The sequence below is a fragment of the Tinamus guttatus genome, unplaced genomic scaffold (assembly GCF_059628265.1).
Source record: "Tinamus guttatus ecotype Peru unplaced genomic scaffold, ASM5962826v1 Tinamus_guttatus_pri_ptg000057l, whole genome shotgun sequence".
NCBI classification, from domain to species: Eukaryota; Metazoa; Chordata; class Aves; order Tinamiformes; family Tinamidae; genus Tinamus; species Tinamus guttatus.
In genome coordinates this window covers 44,482-64,329 of record NW_028288591.1, presented here as the reverse complement: position 1 = coordinate 64,329, position 19,848 = coordinate 44,482, and the positions used below count along the sequence as shown (strand labels likewise).

The 19,848-nt window shown below is 46.1% G+C and overlaps 1 protein-coding gene across 2 annotated transcripts; it reads left to right on the top strand.

Annotated features, from left to right (window-relative positions):
• Window positions 1–1,560: 1,560 nt before the first annotated feature.
• Window positions 1,561–17,323, top strand: DDX6 (DEAD-box helicase 6). Of its 2 annotated transcripts, none has more exons than XM_088540214.1 (14): window positions 1,561–1,704; window positions 3,761–4,223; window positions 5,774–5,837; window positions 6,293–6,397; window positions 7,663–7,792; window positions 8,179–8,325; window positions 8,564–8,658; window positions 9,288–9,410; window positions 9,892–10,020; window positions 10,380–10,496; window positions 11,159–11,222; window positions 12,177–12,278; window positions 13,063–13,242; window positions 14,763–17,323. In XM_088540214.1, the coding sequence occupies exons 2-13, from the start codon at window positions 4,024–4,026 to the stop codon at window positions 13,236–13,238; spliced, it is 1,452 nt and encodes a 483-aa protein (XP_088396340.1). In that variant the 5' UTR covers window positions 1,561–1,704; window positions 3,761–4,023; the 3' UTR covers window positions 13,239–13,242; window positions 14,763–17,323. The 2 variants fall into 2 exon arrangements, with proteins under 2 accessions (XP_088396340.1, XP_088396341.1); XM_088540215.1 differs by having other exon boundaries at window positions 1,600–1,645.
• Window positions 17,324–19,848: the final 2,525 nt, after the last annotated feature.

Here is a 19,848-nt window from a genome sequence, read left to right as displayed (position 1 = left end):
ATAGCAAATGTGACACTGAAGAAAAGCTCATGGAAGGAAAATAAAGAATGAGAAAAGCAATTCAGAGTCAATATCATGTCACTTCAGAGGATGCCAGCAGGTGGATCACCCATTATGGATGAAAATGTTACCAGAGTTCAAAGGTAAATCTTTGATGAACGCTTTGGTGCCTGAGCATGGGAAATCCCACCTGAGCTCTGCCTTCGCACCACAAGTACATTCTCTGACTGCGGACCTGCTCCTGTATTGCCACTAGCATAAAGTGTTAACTTGGGTAACATATTCTGATAGTACTGAAATATGCAGATTTATATAAGGATGACAAAATGCACATCTTGCATGTAATTGCCCTACTGCGTATAACTCACAAACATATTTTCTGCCAGCTTTGACGTTAGTGTGATTTCCTGAGCTATGCTGGAGAAAGCCAGCTCGCTTCTTGCTGCTGAATCTTCTCACTTCTGATGTTTTCCAGTCATCCTATTTGCTGCTGTCATAGCAAAGCAAACCATGTGCTACCCGCAGATGTTACTCATATTTACTCATGTTGTCATTTAGTCTTTCTTTTTAGGTTACCGCATACTATTTCCTGCAAACCTCACAGTGAAAGAGGCTGCTTAGACCTACCATGAGTTAAAATGAAATGCTGGGTCTCGCCACAGCAGGCTCGGAGAACCCAGCAGGCACTGGAAAAACCAGCACCAATCCTGCACAGCATGGAGCACACAGTCCGTGATGCTGGGAATGCGCCTGCAAAGGCATCCCCGGCTCTTCCCAGTGCAATGATTCGGCTGACAGGCAGCGGCGAGGCAAAGGTGAGCGACCATTTCTCACGTCCCAGGCTTGGAACAGGAACTGTGAGAAGGCAGAGGGCTTGCTCAGGTGCGGGGCTGCGAGCGCAGCCTCCCGCACCGCTGGGAAGGGCCGGGAGGAAGCGGTCCGGGTCCGACGGGCATAGCGCAGCGGGAAGCATCCCGCGCGCGTGCTTGCGGCTTGGGGAAAGGCTGAGATAACTTCAGAATTAACTGAATTTAGCCTAGTATTTAGGCTTACATTACTACTTTGCTTCTGTTCTGGAAAAACTTTGTATTAGTAATAGAAATATTGGAAGCAAATAACTATTTTAAGCGTGTCCTATTAGGTGATTCTGTGGGTTAGCTCCTACCCATAATATTGTGTTCACGTTAAGATTGTTGTAACGACTACTTAAGGAAGCCAGGTTAAATTTCCAGGCGTTTTCTCAGGAAACAGACTTTTTGCTCTGAGATACAGTCTGCTGCTTAAGCACAGCAGTCCCCGGCGCTGGTGACCGAATGTTTCGCACGTGCTGGTGAAACCAGCCGCGAAGGCAGCACCGCTCTGGGAAGGGGCGGGTGCAGGGGCCACCGCCACGGCCGGCGCTCTGAGGGCCGCCCCGCGCCCTGAAATGGCGGCCCCGCTCGCCAGGGCCCGGCCGCCGGGGGGCGCGCGCGGGGCGGGAGGGCGCGGGACGCGCCTGCGCCACCCTCAGCGCTCGGCCCCGCCCGCCGTGACGCGGCGCGTGCGTGCGTGCGGGGCGGGGCCTGGCGTGCCCTGCCGGGAGGGGGAGGGCGCACGGGAGGAAGGAGGAAGCCGCCATCTTGGAGCGTCGAGTCGCCATAACAAGGCACCAAGGGGGAGCGAGAGGATTTTATACCTGGGCGAGGGAGAGCGCGGCTGGTGGCGGTGAGGACGGGCCAGGGCGCCGGGGAGGCTGCGGGGAGCGCCGGGGGACGGCGGCCGCCACCCGGCCCGGCCTCGCGGCCCGCGGCGCGACGCAGGAGCGGCGGGGCCTGCGCCGGGCCTGGCGGCGCTGAGGGGCCGCGGGCCGCGCGGGGGAGGGGCGGCGGGCCGGGCGGCGGGGCCGCGCCTTTGTTGGCGGCGGCGGGTGCTGGGATGGCGCAGCTGGGCCTCGCGGCCCTGCCGCAGTGCGCCCGGGCCCGGCCCGCGGCAACAATGGGCGCTGCGGGGGCCGGCGGCGGCCGCTTTGTGCGGCCGGGCGGGCTTCGGAGCGGGGGGCGGTGGCTGCCTGCGTGGGTGTTGCGGGAGGGGGAGCCCGTGCTACGGGGCGGCTCGCGGCCGGGCCGCTGCGTGGGCAAGGGCGGCGCCGCCCGTCCCGGGCCGCGGCGCTGGGCCGGGCCCCGCGCCGTGAGCGCGGCCGCCTGAGGGAGCGGGGGGCGCGGTGGCCGGGGCTCCCTCGAGGGGAGCCCTGGAGAGACGGCGCTGTGTGCGGGGGGTTAGTTGGCGTTGGGGAGGTGGCTCTGCCGTCGCTCGTTCCTTCTCCTGCAAAAGTAAAGCAAGGGAGGTGGCGAAACTCGCTGCGGGCCCGGGCGCGAGCTGGCGGTGGGCTCGATTCTCACTAGCACAAGAACGTGCTGGGAAGCCCTAATCGATATCCTGGGACACGCCTGGGAAATCGAAAAGAGTGCGAATTTCTTTTCTTTCCGCCTCATGGAGCGTAGCATTTCTGTCACTTTAAATTTCACACACCAGTACTGTTTTAAGCCTGTATTTTAGCCAGCGGGAAATGTTTGTTTTCCGGGTAGCCTCTTAACTTGCCGATCACCAGACAGTCTGCTCTTTCTCCCTTTGTGTTGTCCCGAGAGGCAGATGCTTTGCCGTGAGAGTTTGCACATGCAGCCACTTCCTCCTCTTTTGACAAAGTTTCAGACTAGCAGTGTCCTGGTTCACTGCTGCCAGCATAGGGAGAGCTTTTCAGCTGTGACTGTGGGCATTCTGTATGCAAGATACGAGCTTTGTGCGATCCGCTTACATATTTTGCCAGCAGCCTTTTTTTTTTTTCCTTTTTTTTTTTTTTTTAAGTGTGATGTTTGCATTAAGTTACGTGTCCTGATTATTATCTTTTGAGCGCAACATGCGTTGTTAGTGACAGCTGGAATGTAACATCGTACAGAGCCCAAGCAGGAAGCTGCGGATCTGGTGTATGTGTGTTTATTCATTGCTTCAGACTGGAGATGAAGGAGCAGTTGCGGTGCAGTCATTTGGACTTCACAAAACAGGAAGCTGCCGGCAGTTCAGCTTGATGATGTCACGAGCTTCACTATCCCAAATGACTTCTAAACTTTGAAATCGGGTATTGGTTTAAAGTGAGCTGTCTAAAGTAATTTTGGGTAGTGGAGGAGGGAAAACCTTCAAGTCACTCCTGAGTGTTTATTTATTTATTTGTTGTTTTATCAGATGATGCGCTCATCGTTTCTATTTCTCCTTGTAGCTTAAAGGGTAGTCAGAGTATCCTGAGGGTTTCTTAAATATGGCTGTAATAATCTGCTTGCTATTGTGGATCCTTGCTTCCTGTCACAGAGTTCTGTGTAACCGTGTTATTCGGCGTTCTGTGGGTGCTTTGTTGTGTCCCAGAGGTGGCTGCATTTGAGGGACAGGCAAAGCAGCTGCTGTAGTTCAGATCTGCTCGGCAAGGGGGCTGCGCTGTGTTTCTCAAGTGGTTAGTCGCAGGAAGGCTCTTGAAAGTACAGTGGCGTATGAAGCGATCCCTGGTGACCTGTGCTATTTTGCTCAACTTCATAGTAAGGGAAAAGGATTTTGTGTGCTTTTGGTACTTCAACTGAGGAAACAGGAGAGCGGGTACTTTGTGTTGCACGTTGCCTGAGAGGAAGCGATTTTTCTGAAAGCATAAGTTATTGCAGGCTGCTCTACAATCTAAACTGATGCAGACTCTGTCGATGTAAAGACACGTATTAATTGTTGTCATCTGCTTCTCTTTCAGATTGAAGCGAGTGATTCTGATACAACTCAACTTCGCTAGAGGGCTTTTTTTTAAAAAAAGTTGATCCACAGTGCATCAGAGCAAGTTACTACTTTACTTTTGAGTGACTTACAGGTGCTTGCCTGCATTGCAATAAAGGACTCATATATTGAGCAAGACTTATTTATCTCTTCATTTTGGAGAGTCTAATAAACTGTTATTACAGTTTCTGTACTGACTTTCAAAGTTTTGAAGTCTACAAAGACATCTTTAAAACTAAAAACATGAGCACGGCCAGAACAGAGAACCCTGTTATAATGGGTCTATCCAGTCAGAATGGGCAGTTGAGAGGCCCTGTAAAACCCAGCGGGGGCCCAGGAGGTGGAGGCACACAAACTCAGCAACAGATGAACCAGCTGAAAAATGCCAACACAATCAACAATGGCACTCAACAGCAAGCACAGAGCATGACCACCACTATAAAGTAAGTCTGGGTGCAAATGCCAGGAAAAAATAGCTGATGGAAAATAGCATTGAAGTTTCTTGTGTGGGAAAGTGTACTTGGGTGCTTGTGTTTAAAAAGGTGTTGTTGTTGTTGTTTTGGGTTACTGATGTTTGAAGGGTCTGTATGTAAAAGTGTGTGTGTGTGTGTGTATATATATATTTTAAAAAGAGATCTTTCCGGTATGAACTTCTCTGACGATGGCCTTAGTAATTATTGTTTGTGAAAATTGAATTTGGCCCTTTGCTTTTCAAGGCATGTAGCCGTTTGACAAAGGTAGCCCTACTAAGCAGCAGCATCCTGTTCTCTTTGTTCGTTGCAAGCCGTAGGAGAAGGGAGTTGGGGAGTGCAGAGGGTCTGAATTGAGACTTGAGGCAGAGGAGGAAATACCATGTAGCCTTTGTCCAGTTGTGTAGTTTTTCATTTGTTTTCACAGATGTCTCTCATGGTGAGAAATTCTTCAGTCAGATATCTTCTCTCAATGATCTTATAGTCACTTCTCTGCTAGCTTGTGTGAATTAAGCGCAGAATGTCCGCACACAGAGGAGCGAGCAGCGTGCACTCTCTGAGATGTGACTGTTTTTTCATTAATCAAATTCTGAGTCCAGCTAATGCGATAGTGTCACGATATCTTATGTTGCTTTTATCTGCCTTCCCATCAAACTGCTTTGAGAATAATGCTAATAAAGCATGAGTGCGCTGGCGGGAATTCTGGCAGTTTTGAAAAATTCGCGCCGTACAGTAAGATGGGGCTTTTTCCCCGCTCCCCCACAGTTAACCCCCCCGCAACCGCCGATAAGAGAGGAGAGATTGTCCCCATTTAATTGTAAGGAGAATGCCTGAGTAATAGAAGAGTTCTTAATGGAATGTTCTGACTTGTAGAGTTTGCTCGACTAGCTTCTGTTTGCTTTTATAAAATGGGTTAATCTGAGCAAGCTAGCGGGTTAAGCTAATCCTAGCACCTTTGCAGCTGGGAACGAGGAAAAAGAGCCTTTTGAAAATTCAAAGGCCTTTGATATTTGATGGGCTAGTGGCACATGCATGTTGCTTAATTTTCTCTAAAAATCTGGTTTTTATCTGCACGTGTTACTTTTAAACTAAGAGTAGATGATACCTGGGCCAGACATTTTTGTTTTTCAGGAATTTATTGTTGGTTTTCCAACAGGTAAAATACTTCGGTGCATTTATTATAGCCAGTTTCTTCTGTTTGACTAATGCAGTTCATCCTTTAAATCAATGTTCTACTGGACGGATATACTGCCCCAAAATGCGAGTCAAATCATGACTGGATAAAGATTTCACAAACTCTTTTTGTACTTGGCAGACTGCTGAATTTCTCTATTTACAGTTTCCTGCCTGTTGCATCCTGCTTAGCTCAGAGAAGACGTGAGCTCATATGCCTAGATGCTTTTAGTCTTCCAGAGGTGAAAGTACTAGTTCTTAAAACTGTTGCTAATAATTTTTTTTTTTAAAAAAGTGATATTTAAGGCCTGTGTGTGTGTGTATTTATTTATTTATTTATTTTGCTATAGACCTGGTGATGACTGGAAGAAGACTTTAAAACTCCCTCCAAAGGATTTGCGAATTAAAACTTCGGTAAGGATGTTTGAAATTTATAAGTGTGTTTTGAAAGAAAGCATGTAGGATAAACTGTGTGTTGCAAAATATTTCTGCTGGGCAGAGATGCGGAAGCAATCCTTGCTATTTTTAAGTGAAGAATTGATTGATGTGCTCTCAGTTATATGGGAGAAATGTTTTCCTTGTAAAGCTTCAAATTTCCTTTGTATTTTGGGGGCAGGGCTGAGTGTTGCTTGATTCTCAGTGTGTCTTGCAAGGCAGATAAAAAGGTGACAGTGGATATTCACAGTTACCGGACAGTTAATATTTCCTTCTGCGTCGTACAGTGTTGCACAGATTAGTGTGACCTCTTGCATGTTCATGGAATGTGCTTTGTAGTCTTTCTGCATAAATAGTCTGTCATTGAGTCTGATCAATCTACTGCCGTGGATCCCATGAACTAATCTTATCAATGTGTTTTCTTGATTATTCAGGATGTGACCTCCACAAAAGGAAACGAGTTTGAAGATTACTGTTTGAAACGGGAGTTGCTGATGGGAATTTTTGAAATGGGCTGGGAAAAACCATCTCCTATTCAGGTATAAAGTATATAAAATAGAGTAGTTAAAAGCCACTGCTAAAGTTTGTATGAATTTATTGAAATTTGTATTCCTACTTAGGTGTGGTATAATCATGTCATGAATTGAGCAGTAGAACTCGGTGATACTTTGGGGACAGGGGGAAATTCTTACATCATTCTTAGCTCCTGAGAGTCAGAAATAGGACTTACTCTTTAAATAAGCTATTTTGATTTTTCTTGTCACTGTGGAGGCAGTAGTATTTCAATCTCCTGTTTAAGTAGCATCCTTCAAGCAAATAAGTAGTCTCAGTGATAACAGTGCCTTTTCTGTTTGTTTGTGGGGCAAACTCTGCTTGACTTGCCATGAGTTGCAAGTCTTTAGTTGTTACAAAGATATGTGTACAGCTTTACCACACAGCTGTAAGCATTTGGGAGGAGGCACAGTGGAAGACAGAGGAATGAGATTAATTGATTTGAATTAATTGAATGAGGCAAGTTTACCTTTTTGTTCCTCTCTCTGGCTTTTACTTTTAATGCTCCTTAGTGTTACTGACTTGCAAACTTTGGGAATTATTGGATCCTCTTTTAATTGGTCTTTGCAGGATTATTGTTGACACAGCTGTTCATTTTAGCTGCACAAGACGCAGAAAAATCCATGACTTTTAGTGAAATTAAGTGCTTTAATACAGATTCTGCTCTGCTGCATCTCCTGTGCGACAAGGTTGAGGGGCCTGTGGTATTTAGATGTTATTGCAAAAGAAAGCAAAAAGCAGGTGACATTGGACGGGTTTTGAATGTCCGAAGCTTCGTAAGGAAAGGCTGCAGCTTTTGTCGTAGATATGTCCCAAAAACATGCAGATTTGAAACTGCAACGGCTGATACATTTCTCACGTCGAGATACATACGTGGTTATCTTTTCCCATAACAGAGGTTGGTTAATGACTGCCTTAGTGATCACACTTTTTTTCTAAATTTCACCTCTTTCTAATCTGTTGGTATGAGTTTGCCATCCTTATGAGTACCTGATTGCTGGTCCTCTTGGGACCAGGTGACACAAGGGTGTTAAGTGAGGAAGTGTGAGCAGAACTACTGCTGTCTTGAAGTCTTTTCTGATGCGTTTAACTCCTTCCTGTCACGAGGCTAGGATATACAGCTGCAGGCTTTTGTCCTCATGGGAAAAATGGACCTGATGCGATACTGTTAGTAGGGGAATTAAATTCAGGCAGGCCCTTAGGCAGGCTTGGCTTATGGTTGGTCGTAACACTGCTTGTCATTGCATTTCAGGAGGAGAGCATCCCCATTGCTTTATCTGGTAGGGATATCTTGGCTAGAGCGAAAAATGGAACAGGCAAGAGTGGAGCCTACCTCATTCCCTTACTTGAACGGCTAGACTTAAAGAAGGACAATATACAAGGTGAGTTGAGATGGCTTTGTTAGCTCCGTCCAGGTTCTGGTGTTGGCACCTATTTAGCACGTTTGCATCTAAAGCTGGTTATTGAAATTCATCTGCTGTCTGCTTGTATTGCCAAAAAAAAACTGGGGAGTGGTGGAGGGAAGGTGGTATTATGAAAGTTTTCAAAAACCTGAAATGAAAGCTGTTCTGGAAATTTACTATCTTGTCCTGGAAAGTGGATTTGGAGTATTAAGTGCAGTTCATGGCTGGGGGCCTGAGGCAGAGAGGGAGTATGGAGGAGTGTGGCCCTCCTCCTAAAGTGTATGTCTGCCCTAAGGATAATTGATGAAGATGCACTATGTTTTTAGTAAGTACAAATAACTCACGCTGAGACTCCTACTTTTCAGCAATGGTGATTGTTCCCACCCGTGAACTAGCCCTGCAGGTCAGTCAAATCTGTATCCAAGTCAGCAAACACATGGGAGGTGCCAAGGTGATGGCAACAACAGGAGGAACCAATTTACGAGATGACATAATGAGGCTTGACGATACAGGTTGGAACACTTTTGCTATGTTAAAATTGCTGTCCTTTAATGTATGGCAGTGGAAGTTCTGCTTTGGAGTTACTCAGTGTTATTGATTGTGTGTCGCAGAACAGACCGTAATATTGCCTATTCAGTGCTTATATACAGTCATCATTCTCACACTGTTCCTGTGAAACCTGGCTGTGACTGCCAGAAACTTTTTGCATTGTTTTAGTCATCTAATCTTTTTGCTCTTCCAAACTTGCAGTGCATGTGGTGATAGCTACCCCTGGGAGAATTCTCGATCTCATCAAGAAAGGAGTAGCAAAAGTTGAGCATGTCCAGATGATAGTATTGGATGAGGCAAGTTGCTCTTGTTATAAACAGTTTGGATTTTTTAACACTGAATTAAAGTAACGGTGTGTTTCTGCAAGCTTTCCCGTTAAGCACTGGAATAAAACTTTGGTTGGAAACACTACAAAATGAAACTATTTCTGAATTTTTCTCAGGAAGTGCTTTGGCACAAGAATTCTTATGCCTCTTGATATTTTGGGTGAATCTTTTAGCAAAACAACTTGGAAAAAAATGCCTTTCGAGTATTCTGAGTGAGACGTTGAGAAGATGGTTGTGTGAAAGCTCTTTAATGAATCTGATAGGAACACTGGTAGCTGCTTTTAGTGTAGTCTCTCATATCATTCGTTTCTCTTCAGTTTGAATCTGTTTAACTTCCCTGTTTCTCAACAACTGGATTTAACTCCTGCCCCCGCCTTGCTCTGAAATAACCAAGAAATAAATTGTACCTGTAGTAGCTAAGCTAAACTTTTTGGAGAATGTTGCTAGAATTTAGGGCAGTTGCTTTGTAAAGACAAGTAGAATACCATGGCCTTTTTTTCCTGTTTGCACGTGTGTGTTTTCGGTTTACAATGAAATATGACTAGAAAACTGGACCTTGCACAAGTAGTTGAAATTATTTTGTCTTTCTTCTCTTACAGGCGGATAAGTTGCTGTCTCAAGACTTTGTCCAAATAATGGAGGACATTATTCTTACGCTACCTAAAAACAGACAGATTTTGCTCTACTCAGCCACTTTCCCTCTGAGTGTACAGAAGTTCATGGTAGGTGGAAGATGTTTTCAAACACACATTGATTGTGATGACTTGCACATGAAATGCATGAATGAATGATGCATAACTGTTAATGCTTGCTTATGCATGCAGGTGTTACCTGCTTAATAGCAGCCCGGATCTAGAACAGCAGTGTCCAAATATTTTTGCCTCTGCTAAGGAACTAGGAGAGACAGGAGAGAGAGTTCTTGCATAAAAGGCACCATTTTCCTTTCTGCAGGAGTTGTTACCTGCAGTTTAGACTGATTTGCTTCCTAGAGGCACTGCCGTCTGACCTGCTCTGTTGCCTTTGATTTACAGTCTTCTGTGAAATTTTGCCCACCCTACCTGTCATATGTGTCGCCTGAGCGTGGTGCCTACTTGCCAGGAAGGAACTTGAGAACCTGAGGCTGAGCGGTCCTTTATGCTGGTTTGCACTCGGATATGTCTGCTTTATCTGTAACTTGAACATCCTCTTCCCCCCGCCTTTCAGAATTCCCATTTGCAGAAACCATATGAGATTAATCTGATGGAGGAGCTGACCTTGAAGGGAGTTACCCAGTACTACGCCTACGTAACCGAGCGTCAGAAAGTACACTGCCTCAATACGCTGTTTTCCAGGGTAAGCGGTAGGATTTGGTAAGGAACAGGCAGAAGCTTTTATCCTTCAAAAGCAAGAATAAGATTTAAGGCAACAAAGACTGGCTAACTATATGTGGGTTTTTTGTTTGTTTTTCCAATGCCAAAAAGTGCTGATTTTGCTATGTAAGCTGAAGCTAAAAATACTTGCTGCTTGTCCTGTAACTTCTCGTTATGGAACAATACCAACTTTTCTCCTCTTGTGCACAAAATCTGTACTCTTTCGGTTACTTGCAGCATACCTGCTTTGCCCCTTTCTTGGAAAGGATTTAGAGTTCTTGCACATTTTTATGTTTATTAGTAAAACGCTACCTTTACTAAACATGCTACTTTTATGTTCAGCTCCAGATTAACCAGTCAATCATTTTCTGCAACTCCTCTCAACGGGTTGAATTGCTAGCCAAAAAGATCTCCCAGCTGGGCTATTCCTGCTTCTATATCCATGCTAAAATGAGGCAGGTGAGTATGAAGTAACTTTTAGTTTATCTCCTTCCCTTCCCCATCTCCTCCATGCAAATAATCATAAATGTGATTCTGGGACACAAAATAAATGAAACGTGTGGAATATAGCAGGAGGCTGGAGAAGCCAGTACTCAAAACATCAGAAATAAAACTAAGATTTGGCCACAGACAGCTTTCTTCACAAACCTCTATTTCCGTGGAGCTAGGTGTCATAAATGAGAGTCCTAGCTGCTGCTTGTGCTTTCATGTATGCCGGTTCCCGTGCTTAATGCAGGCAGAAATTGGTGTGAGGCGTTTTGCTGCAGAAGTTAAGGGAAGGATAGTTACTACAGAGCCCAAATTGTTACTGCATGCCATTCCTATTAGTTTTCAGTTAATTTAACTTCCTTCATGTAGATTTAACAAAATAGTTACTTGCAAAACTCCCATTTTGAGCTGTCTGTGAGGGAAGTGCATGAGGGTTTAGAACCCACTCTTGTCTTTGTCTACATGGGCCTCTTTGCTCTTCAGGGCATATGGGTAAGACGTCCTAAGAAATATGTATGAACAGCTTTGTTGCGAGTCAGTTGTTCTTGGTGATGGAGGAAGTAGGAATACATTTGATCAAAGTTTCATGTTTGTAACTTCAATATCTACCTGAAACTTCTCCTTCTTTCCAGGAACACCGCAATCGTGTGTTCCACGATTTTCGAAATGGCTTATGCCGCAATCTTGTTTGCACTGGTAAGAACTCCTAAACGCTTCAACACTTTTATCCCTTTTATTATTTTTTTGGTATTTATGTTTTGGGGGGTTGGGGAGGAAGGAATGTCAGTAAAAGGTAGGCTAGCCATTAGCTCTTATAAAGGATAACTAGATTGGAAATAAAGCAAAATAATAGGTTTGGGAAAGAGAATTTAGTGAAACTTGTATGCAGCAGACTCAAGTTATCCGTGAGACATTCTTTGTCTTTTCAGACAAGTAGTGAAGACGCAACTTGCTAGCGAAACTGTCATTGTGATAGTTTCACCCTATTGGTAATATACCGTGTTTTATTTCCATGCATGAGGGCCCTTTAAATGGCTGGGCTGAAGTTTTATGAGATAACATCCAAGTTGTAGGTGGGGTTCCAGTCTGCGACTGAGATCACCACAGTACATTTTACTAGTTCTTTGGATATTGATACTTCATCATTTTCTAAGAGCTTTTGCAGTTTTAATTTGCCTGTGTATGAGTAAACATGCCACTGTCTGCTGCTGGCTACACGCATCTGGATAGTCTCAATGAAAATCATTAGAAGTTGGGGAGGAGGAGCAAGTAAACAGTTTAGTTAGTTGGATGCAATTCAGATGTTGAGTTTATTGTGACAATGGCAATGTGCTTCATGGCTGAGGAGATGCTTTTATTAGAGAAAAAGAAGCTCAAAAATAATCTGGAAAATGGGCTTGGTATTACTGACTTTTCTTATATATGTGTGAAAATATGGGATCTTTGTCGTTTTTCTTTCCTTATTCCTGCCTAAAAAGGGTAAAGAGCGAGAAGAAGCCAGAGCAGAATTCAATGTAAAAGGTCATGATAAAAGAGAGGTTTATATTTAGAAACTAGTGCAAGTTGCTGTTTGTTAATCTTTCCACCCCAATCCTGCAAGCATGTGATCTTGTTGAAAGTAACTTTCTTCATGTCCCGATTGTCTTTCAGATCTGTTTACCCGAGGTATTGATATCCAAGCTGTGAATGTGGTGATAAACTTTGATTTCCCAAAGCTGGCAGAGACTTATCTCCATCGTATTGGCAGATCAGGTGAGAGGGGAAGCATAATTTAGGGATAACTTTGCTCATAACTCTGACCACCTTGGGCTTGAATTGGCTTTTGCTTACTGTTACTGTATCTGAGAATTGTTTTACCCAGTTTTGCTTCTCATACAAGTTTCTAGCGTCCTACCCTGTTCGAAGGGCAGCAGCATGTGTTTTCAGGTATTGGCTCAGGTGATTATCCTCACAAGTAATCTGAATAGATGCCCACGCTTTTGAAACTGGCCTGCACAGCTCAATGGGACACCTTATTTGCTCTAATCTCGAGAGATTTTCTGTTGCTCCTGTTTGTATTTTGGGAAAAATCTCTCATGAGAACTGAGCTGCCGCAGCATAGTGTGCTTCTGCAAGTGCTCCAAAATGTTTCCGACGTCCAGACAACAGCAAAATTCATCTCTGGGAAAGGCTCGTATCCACCGAGGGGAGCGAGCTGGGAAAGAGAAGGAAACACCTGAGAGAGATCACCACCTTTTGTGTTTCTGCCATTCAGCTCATGCACCCGCACGTCTTTGTGGCAGGAGCGCTTGCTGTTCAGTAAAGGCCGGGAGCACAGAGTGCAGTAGTGGAAGGGGTTTTTGTTTGTAAATAATAGGTGTGCTCCGTTGGAGCATCTTTTGGTCTCTTGGGTTTTTGCATTCTCTCAGCCGGGTGAAACGCAGAGCCCTGGGGCAGGGCCTGGACTTGCTCTCATCGTCAGAACAATCTGAATCCCACCAGAACCCGCAAACTGTTTCGGTGAACTTTGTTGTTGTTGTTTTTTCTCCTTCCCAAGGTCGCTTTGGTCATCTTGGCTTGGCCATCAACTTGATCACCTATGATGATCGATTCAACCTGAAAAGTATTGAGGAGCAGTTGGGAACTGAAATTAAACCCATACCAAGCAACATTGACAAGAGCCTGTATGTGGCAGAATACCACAGTGAACCTGTAGAAGATGAGAAACCATAACCATGTGCGTATGTAAATGCCTTCCCGAGGGCACAAGGCATGTGAAAGGGTGAAAGAACAGCTGATAGATGAGAGTGGTGTCAGGGGGAAGAGTGGAAAGCGATGTGCTGAGGAGGAGCCGAATGTGAAAACAAGAGGATGAGAGAGTCAGTGCAAGGGATACTGAATGGGAGAAGCAGCTTCTAGTGGTTTTGACTGAAATGCTGGGCGCGTGTTAGGGGTGGAAGAAGGGGAGGTAGAAAAGCTGGAATGATGTCTGGTACCCTTAGGAGTTCTCTCCGTATGGCATAGCTAACAGGAGAAACAGCTGAGGGGCAGAGGGGCAAGCAGTCATGAGAAAGGTGCTGAGAAGAGATTGCTGATTTGAGAACGTAGCAGCAGCAGCGACACCTCAGCACCTCGTCAGTTGAAAGGAGCAGGTTCAGGCTGAGAGATGCCTACATCATTTGATTCGGGCCCTCGCAAGTGAAGAGTGGGTAGCAAAGGTGTAATTCATCCTTATTGCCGCTTGAGGTCTACTTATCTTCACGGCACCCTAAACTGAAACCTCATTCTTTTTAAGTGCACCTCTTCTGGTAACTTTAGGGGAAGAATTGCTGAGTCCGTTTATCTTACAAGATGGAAAATTGTCCTGGGTTGCATTAGAGCAAAATTAGAGGGTGGCGTTTGGTCTGTTTTAGTTGTCTAAGGTGAGAGATGATTCTGTTTGGGTTGCAAGAAATTCTCGTGCGTGTCCTTTCATTGGGAATCATGAAGTAGAGAATCCTAAGAACGCTGCAGAAATTCTTCTCAAGTGATGAGAAGGTGATGCAAAATGTAGTTGCTGAATTTAGTTTAAAAATGGCCCTATGTCCTTTCTCTGAAAATACTGAAGAGGAGCCCTAAACAGTCCTGCCAAGCTGGTTTACAGTCTCTGATTTGCTGGCTGAACTCTGTGTTTTTATGATTGAGGTTATATATATATATGTATATACGTGTGTGCGTGTGTGTATGCACACACACACATATTTTCTTTTAAAAGAACTCGGGAGAGGTGGGTGCAAAGGGCCGTGGGTACCTTATTCTGAGGGTGTGTGCTGAGACCTTGTCTGAGAAAGTACACGGCTTCCTTAAGGAGTCACACGAGTGAGCGGGCAAGTCCGATTGGGGTAGTCGTGTAGTTGTCCCTCTTTCTGAGAGGCGGCGGGTCTTTTTAAACTGCAAGGTTAACTTTGCCTTGAAACCCCTCTTGTTGCTGGACTTGCTCTGGAGAAGTTCGTCGTAGCCGTTGCCTCGGCTGCCGCTCTGCGCTCCCTGGCGCAGTGGCCTCTGGCCCTTTGTGGGCCAGAAGGGAGAGCGCCCAGGGTTTGCTGTGCCGCGACTTGCTGGAGCAGGAAGCGTTGTTGCAGCCAGGCTGTTCCAAAAGTTCAGCTGCAGTTTGCTTTCCTAAAGCTGCTACATAGTCAGTGTGATTCACTTCTTCGGTTGGGGGTATGTGTAAAAAGTATTTAACTGTAGATGTGGGTCTTTTGTTTTGTTTTTTAGGCTTTGATTACACATGCCAGAAGGTGAAGCCCTTTGATCCAGATCTGTGACACATCGTTTCTTTGGGGATACCCTTCTCTTTATGGGTTTTTCTTCGTCTTTTCATTTTGGAACTATGAAGACTAAAGAGCTCGGCCTTTTTTCTTTTTAAATTTGGCAGCAAGGAAGAAAGAAGATAAAAGGAGGAATATCTTTTTGTTTTTCCACTTGTTTGCACTGTGTGCTGATTGAACATTAGTTGCACTAACTGCTGGTTTTAAATTCTTTTTCTTTGGGTGGGAGGGGCAGCAAGGGAGGAAGAGAAACCCTAAAAAGAGAAGAATCTTGATGAACACGAGCTTGTCTGCTATTTCAACTTCTCCAACCACCGACTGAGTGCATTTCAACTTCTCCCTGGTTACTCATCTGTTTTTAAGCTAAAGAGCTTGTTACTTATTCGTGCAAAGTGCCTTATGCTATGAGACCATTCAGAATATTCCCCTTTCCGACACAGCCCAAGGAATCAACAGCTGTTTTTTTTCAGGTCAAAGTTCCCCTTTCTTCCCTTCCTCCTCCCCAAGTACTCAAGCCCAGGGCTGGGAGGTGAAACGTATTGGTAATACTACTATTTTTGTTCCATATATTTTTTTTTGGAGGAGTTGATATGCATCTGCAGTTCACCCGCACTGTAAATACCTGTATTTAAAACAAAACCAACTAAAAATCTCGGCTGATTAGGTGCAGCATCATAGCTCCAGGAGGAAAGAGTAGCCTGTCATCCTTTGCAGGAGCCATAAGAAAAGCCCTATGCTCTAGCAGAACACTAAAGACTGGTTTCCATAAGTCTCCATTAGTAGTTACAGCACTTGGTATGTAGACTTGTTTCAGAGCCATGGCCCTCTTTCCTCTGGTGCAGTGTGTCCCATAGAAAATCAGATGTGTATATTGTACAAACTTTGTAAATATGATTTTTTTTTTCCTGTTTGGGTTCATATATAACTTTTTTTTTTTTTCTTTGATGAAGGTTGCTGGGGTTAAAGGGATTTGACTGATTATGGGAGCAGCTAAAGATGAGAGGGGCTCAGTTTTCTGCAACACTAACCACTGAGAAGTGCTCTGACCTCTGTGAAGAGCAGGCCTCTACAAGTGTCCCTTGTCAGGGCGGGTTTGCTCGGGTGCTGGCGACGCTGTCCTGTTCCGCTCTTACGGAGGAGATTGCTTGCGGGACTGCGAGGCCTCGAGCGGCGTAGCTCCACGTGTTCGAGAGGCTCTTCGATTTCCCCCTTCGAAACTTCGGGAACTTTGCAAGCTCTGAAGGGGGCCGAGGTCCGTGTTCCACCGTGGTGCGAGGGAAGTCCAGCGGGTGTCAGTGTTGCTGAGCAGTTACTACATGCCAAAGGCGTGGAGTTGGCTTTAACAGAAACCATAGAGAAAGAGTTTCCGTGCATAAACTGACAGTCTGGAGCGCTGGGGGATTGATTCACCTCCTGCAGCGTTGTGCGTTTTGTGCCCAAAACGACCCTGTAGAGACTTGTAAGCAGGTAAGGGCAAGCCCTGTTAAAGTCAGAAGCTGCAGAAAGCTGTTTGCCATCTTCTCTGTTTTGACATGAATTGCTGTCTGTCATTCTGCGTTGTATATTGCTGGAAAGTGCTTTCTGGTCAAGTAGTGTTGCTTTGAATTGTGCCCCTCCCAACATGCTTGATGTTTGGCCTGATCTACAGGCAAAAGGAGTGAGACAAATCAAAAACTGTAAACTTTTAAAATTCCCTTTTAGCCTGTTCAACAACATTGTCCGGAGGCACCTGGATGAACGCAATCCCTTTTGCTCTGTCATTTATTGTGTATACAGATGCTGCACTCACACCATGCTCGCTTACCTGGATGCAGGAATTAATTTTCTTACTTTCTCCCCACTTTGACTTTTTTTTTTCTGTTCTTAATACAAGTAAAATTGGAGCTACCAGGCAGACTTACCCATCAGTTTCCTTGAGGATCGCAAATAGAGACCAGGTGCCTCCTGGCAGCAGCTTTTGGAGATGAAAGGTTTTTTGTTCGGGGTTTTTTGTTTTGTTTTTGTTTTGTCGACAGTGACTCCATAATTGTAGCAAATGCTGCACTAGAATACAAACTCGAGAGCTTGGTCGCAGGCACTCTGTGAGCCACACAGCAACATCTGACTGGCAGGTACTAAATGTAAACAATTTGGGGGTGCTTTTTTGGGGTGGGGGGTGGGAGTTTGTGGGTGGTAACTTTGACCAAAAGTAAAATCTTGCTCTTGTACTGCAGCCAGCTTATGATTTTCCAGTGAGACAGAAGAGGGATCATTTTAGTGCAACAAGAGACATGGAAAATGTAAATAAGTTTTTGTATCTTGTCAGGGCATGCACATATAACAAGAACAAGATAGCTGTGTTGAGTCAGATGTGTGTGCTCTGCTTGGATTTGTCGTAGGTTAGCCTGGTGCCATGCTTTGATGGTCCCTCTTGAAGCACAGAACTTTTCAGTTGAAAGTATTACTTTAAACTTGGCCTCTACTTGAGGATTGGCACTTACCTAGACTATCGGGGGCACCATTTTTAGGCAGCTTCCGCTAGAGAGGAAGCAGCCTATTTTTGGTGCTAATAGGCTATCTCTAACAGATGTGATCTTGCAAATGGAAAGATGCTCCAGATGACTAGGATAATCCTGGTCTTTTTGTTTTGTTTTGTTTCTCTTCTGCCCTTACCCATATGAGGGGTGTACATAAACCTTGGCTTCCTCAGGGTTCTGATGACCTCCTGTTTCTCCTGGTCTGGTAGCAGATGTTACATGTCTGCATTGATTGGAGCCAGTCTGCCCCAAGATCAAATATTTCCCCTGACAAAGATGAAGTTGGCAAATCTGATGTGCTCTTCATTTTTCCCTCAGAAGTCTAAAAGTGTTGCCCGATGAAATGGAACTTCTCAGCTGGGTGAAGCAGCTGTGAAGAGGGCGGTGCAACTCTTCAGTCGATTTATTCTAGATAAACTATAGGCTGACCTCTGGGCGCATGCCCTGAGGGCTCTGCAGTTGCTTAGAGGGCTTTTGCCAAAGGGAGGGGGGTGGGTTGGTCTCAAATAACCTATTTTAATTTCCAGAATGAGATGGGAGCATCTTTCCTTTGCCCTCTGTGATATTTTAGTGGGTAAAAACATGGAAGCTCAAACGAATATGTTGTGTACACGTGGGTATGGAATCATCTCATTCTGATCCTGTGTTCTTTATTTTTACTGTGGGATGGGGGAGGGTGTCTGCACCAAGAATTTAAAAATGCTTCGCACACCTGTGTCTCTCGCGCGACTCGATGCACCTGTGAGCAGGTAGCCGCCCTGCGTCTGCTCCTGTCCTGGCGGTTACGGAACCGCCGTGCTGCACCTCCGCTGTCACCTTCGCGGTGGGTCTCGTGCCGGCGCTGGGCAGGGGGACGCGCGTGGGGCCGGGCAGCTGTGGGTTTCTGAGGGCAGGGCGAACTTTGTTCCCGGGAGCTCCAGCTGTACGAGCCCTCCGCAAACGTCGGCTGGAGCAGTCTGTGCAGGGAATGTTCTCGTCGCGCGGAACTCCTGGCCCACTTTATTTCTTGAAGCGGGATTTCTCCTCATACTCAGCCAAGTCTCTGGAGCAAAGAGCATCCAAGCTTACGAGATACGGCTTTGGCGGATGCTGGCCCTTAGGTTTAGCTCCACTCACTGTTGTGTTGTTAACATGTCCCCGCACGGAAGCATTGTTAAATTCTGCTGTAGACAACTTGGGGAAGGGTGAGGAAGGGTGGGGGGAGGGTTGGGCTTATTAAGATACAGCTCTGCTGTATTTTAACCAATAATTACGGGAAAGGGGTGTCAGGAGAAGAAAATAGTCACTGTTCCCTTTATTGAAAGAAACTGGAACTTTATTTCAAGAAAAAGAAATTGTAATTCCAGTGCGATGTTATAACCCACTGGTCCCTAGTCAAGAGGTTGGCATTTTACAGATAACCAGTGAACAACATGGACTAGTCCTGCAAAACGTTCAGGGGGGAGGGGAAAATTGGCTTTCTGTTAAATTGGTAATTGGCAAACTCTCCAGCGGAGCTGAAATTTTGTTGAGAATGTGTTTCTATGGATGTATATGCGTCGCAACACTGACTTGTGAAGAGCTTCATGAGTTCAGAGTGCAGAAAAGGTGAATGGTAAAATCCTGATTTTGTTAATTGAACTCAATAAAAGCTCCCTGGAACTCCAACTTGGTTTTGTTGTTCCTTTCTTTTAACTGTGCTCAGCAAAAGGCTTGCTTACCTTTCCTCTGCACAGAAAACCTCCGTACGTGTTTGTGAGCGTTCAGAAGTAGCTTTGGAGAGACGTCGGGCAGAGGAGTCCCGTCTTCAGAAGAGGAAAGGCGCTCGGAGCTCGAGCGAGGACACATGTGCAAGAGGAATTCCTTCTGTGTGCGCAGCCTGTCCAGCCCGCATGGCATACGCTCTTGGAAGGTGCAGCGCCCCTGTGCCTCCTGTCACCTGGATTAGTAACTCCTGCCTCTGGGCTGCACGGCCGCACTCGCCGTAACTGTGACGGTGCGAGAGGCTTCTTTGTGGGCGCTGTCCAGCCGGTGTTTGGTTTGTGTTTAACGGGATTGTAGTTGGTGGCACGGCCTCCTCAGCTGTTAGGCCAGAATTTACATTAAATAAAACACTCTGAAGCAGACTGCTGATGTCAGTGCCAGCGTTATGAAGGGTTTGGGTTCTGACTTACAGGTGTGGAGCAGATTTAAATCCTGGTAGCCCCCATGGCACCGTGGGCGGCCCACGCGCTGTGCTCGGATCGCGGACCTTGCCGGAGGCGTGGGGAAGAGCGGGGGTTCAGACTGCTGACCGGGACTGCCTAAGCGGAGAGTACGGAAAGGGCAGGCGCTTCCTGGGGGTGGTGGAGGACGGCAGCTTGGGACGGGGTGTCTGGGGCTTCTCCGGGCCCTTCCCTGGAGGCCGCACACGCGACCCCGGCCCCGCGGCCGCCCCTTCCCGCAGCGGCTTCGGGCCGGGCCCGGCGCCCCCCGCCCCGCGCGTGCGCACTCCGAGGCGCAGCCTGCGCCCGCCCCTCACGTGAGAGGGCCCGGCCC

Bases quoted from the DNA above. Each gene is read 5' to 3' on its own strand.
- DDX6 (XM_088540214.1), top strand. From the start codon at position 4,024: ATGAGCACGGCCAGAACAGAGAACCCTGTTATAATGGGTCTATCCAGT. The intron at 10,497-11,158 runs GTGAGTATGAAG...CCTTCTTTCCAG, and splicing joins TCCATGCTAAAATGAGGCAG to GAACACCGCAATCGTGTGTT. The intron at 12,279-13,062 runs GTGAGAGGGGAA...CTCCTTCCCAAG, and splicing joins CCATCGTATTGGCAGATCAG to GTCGCTTTGGTCATCTTGGC.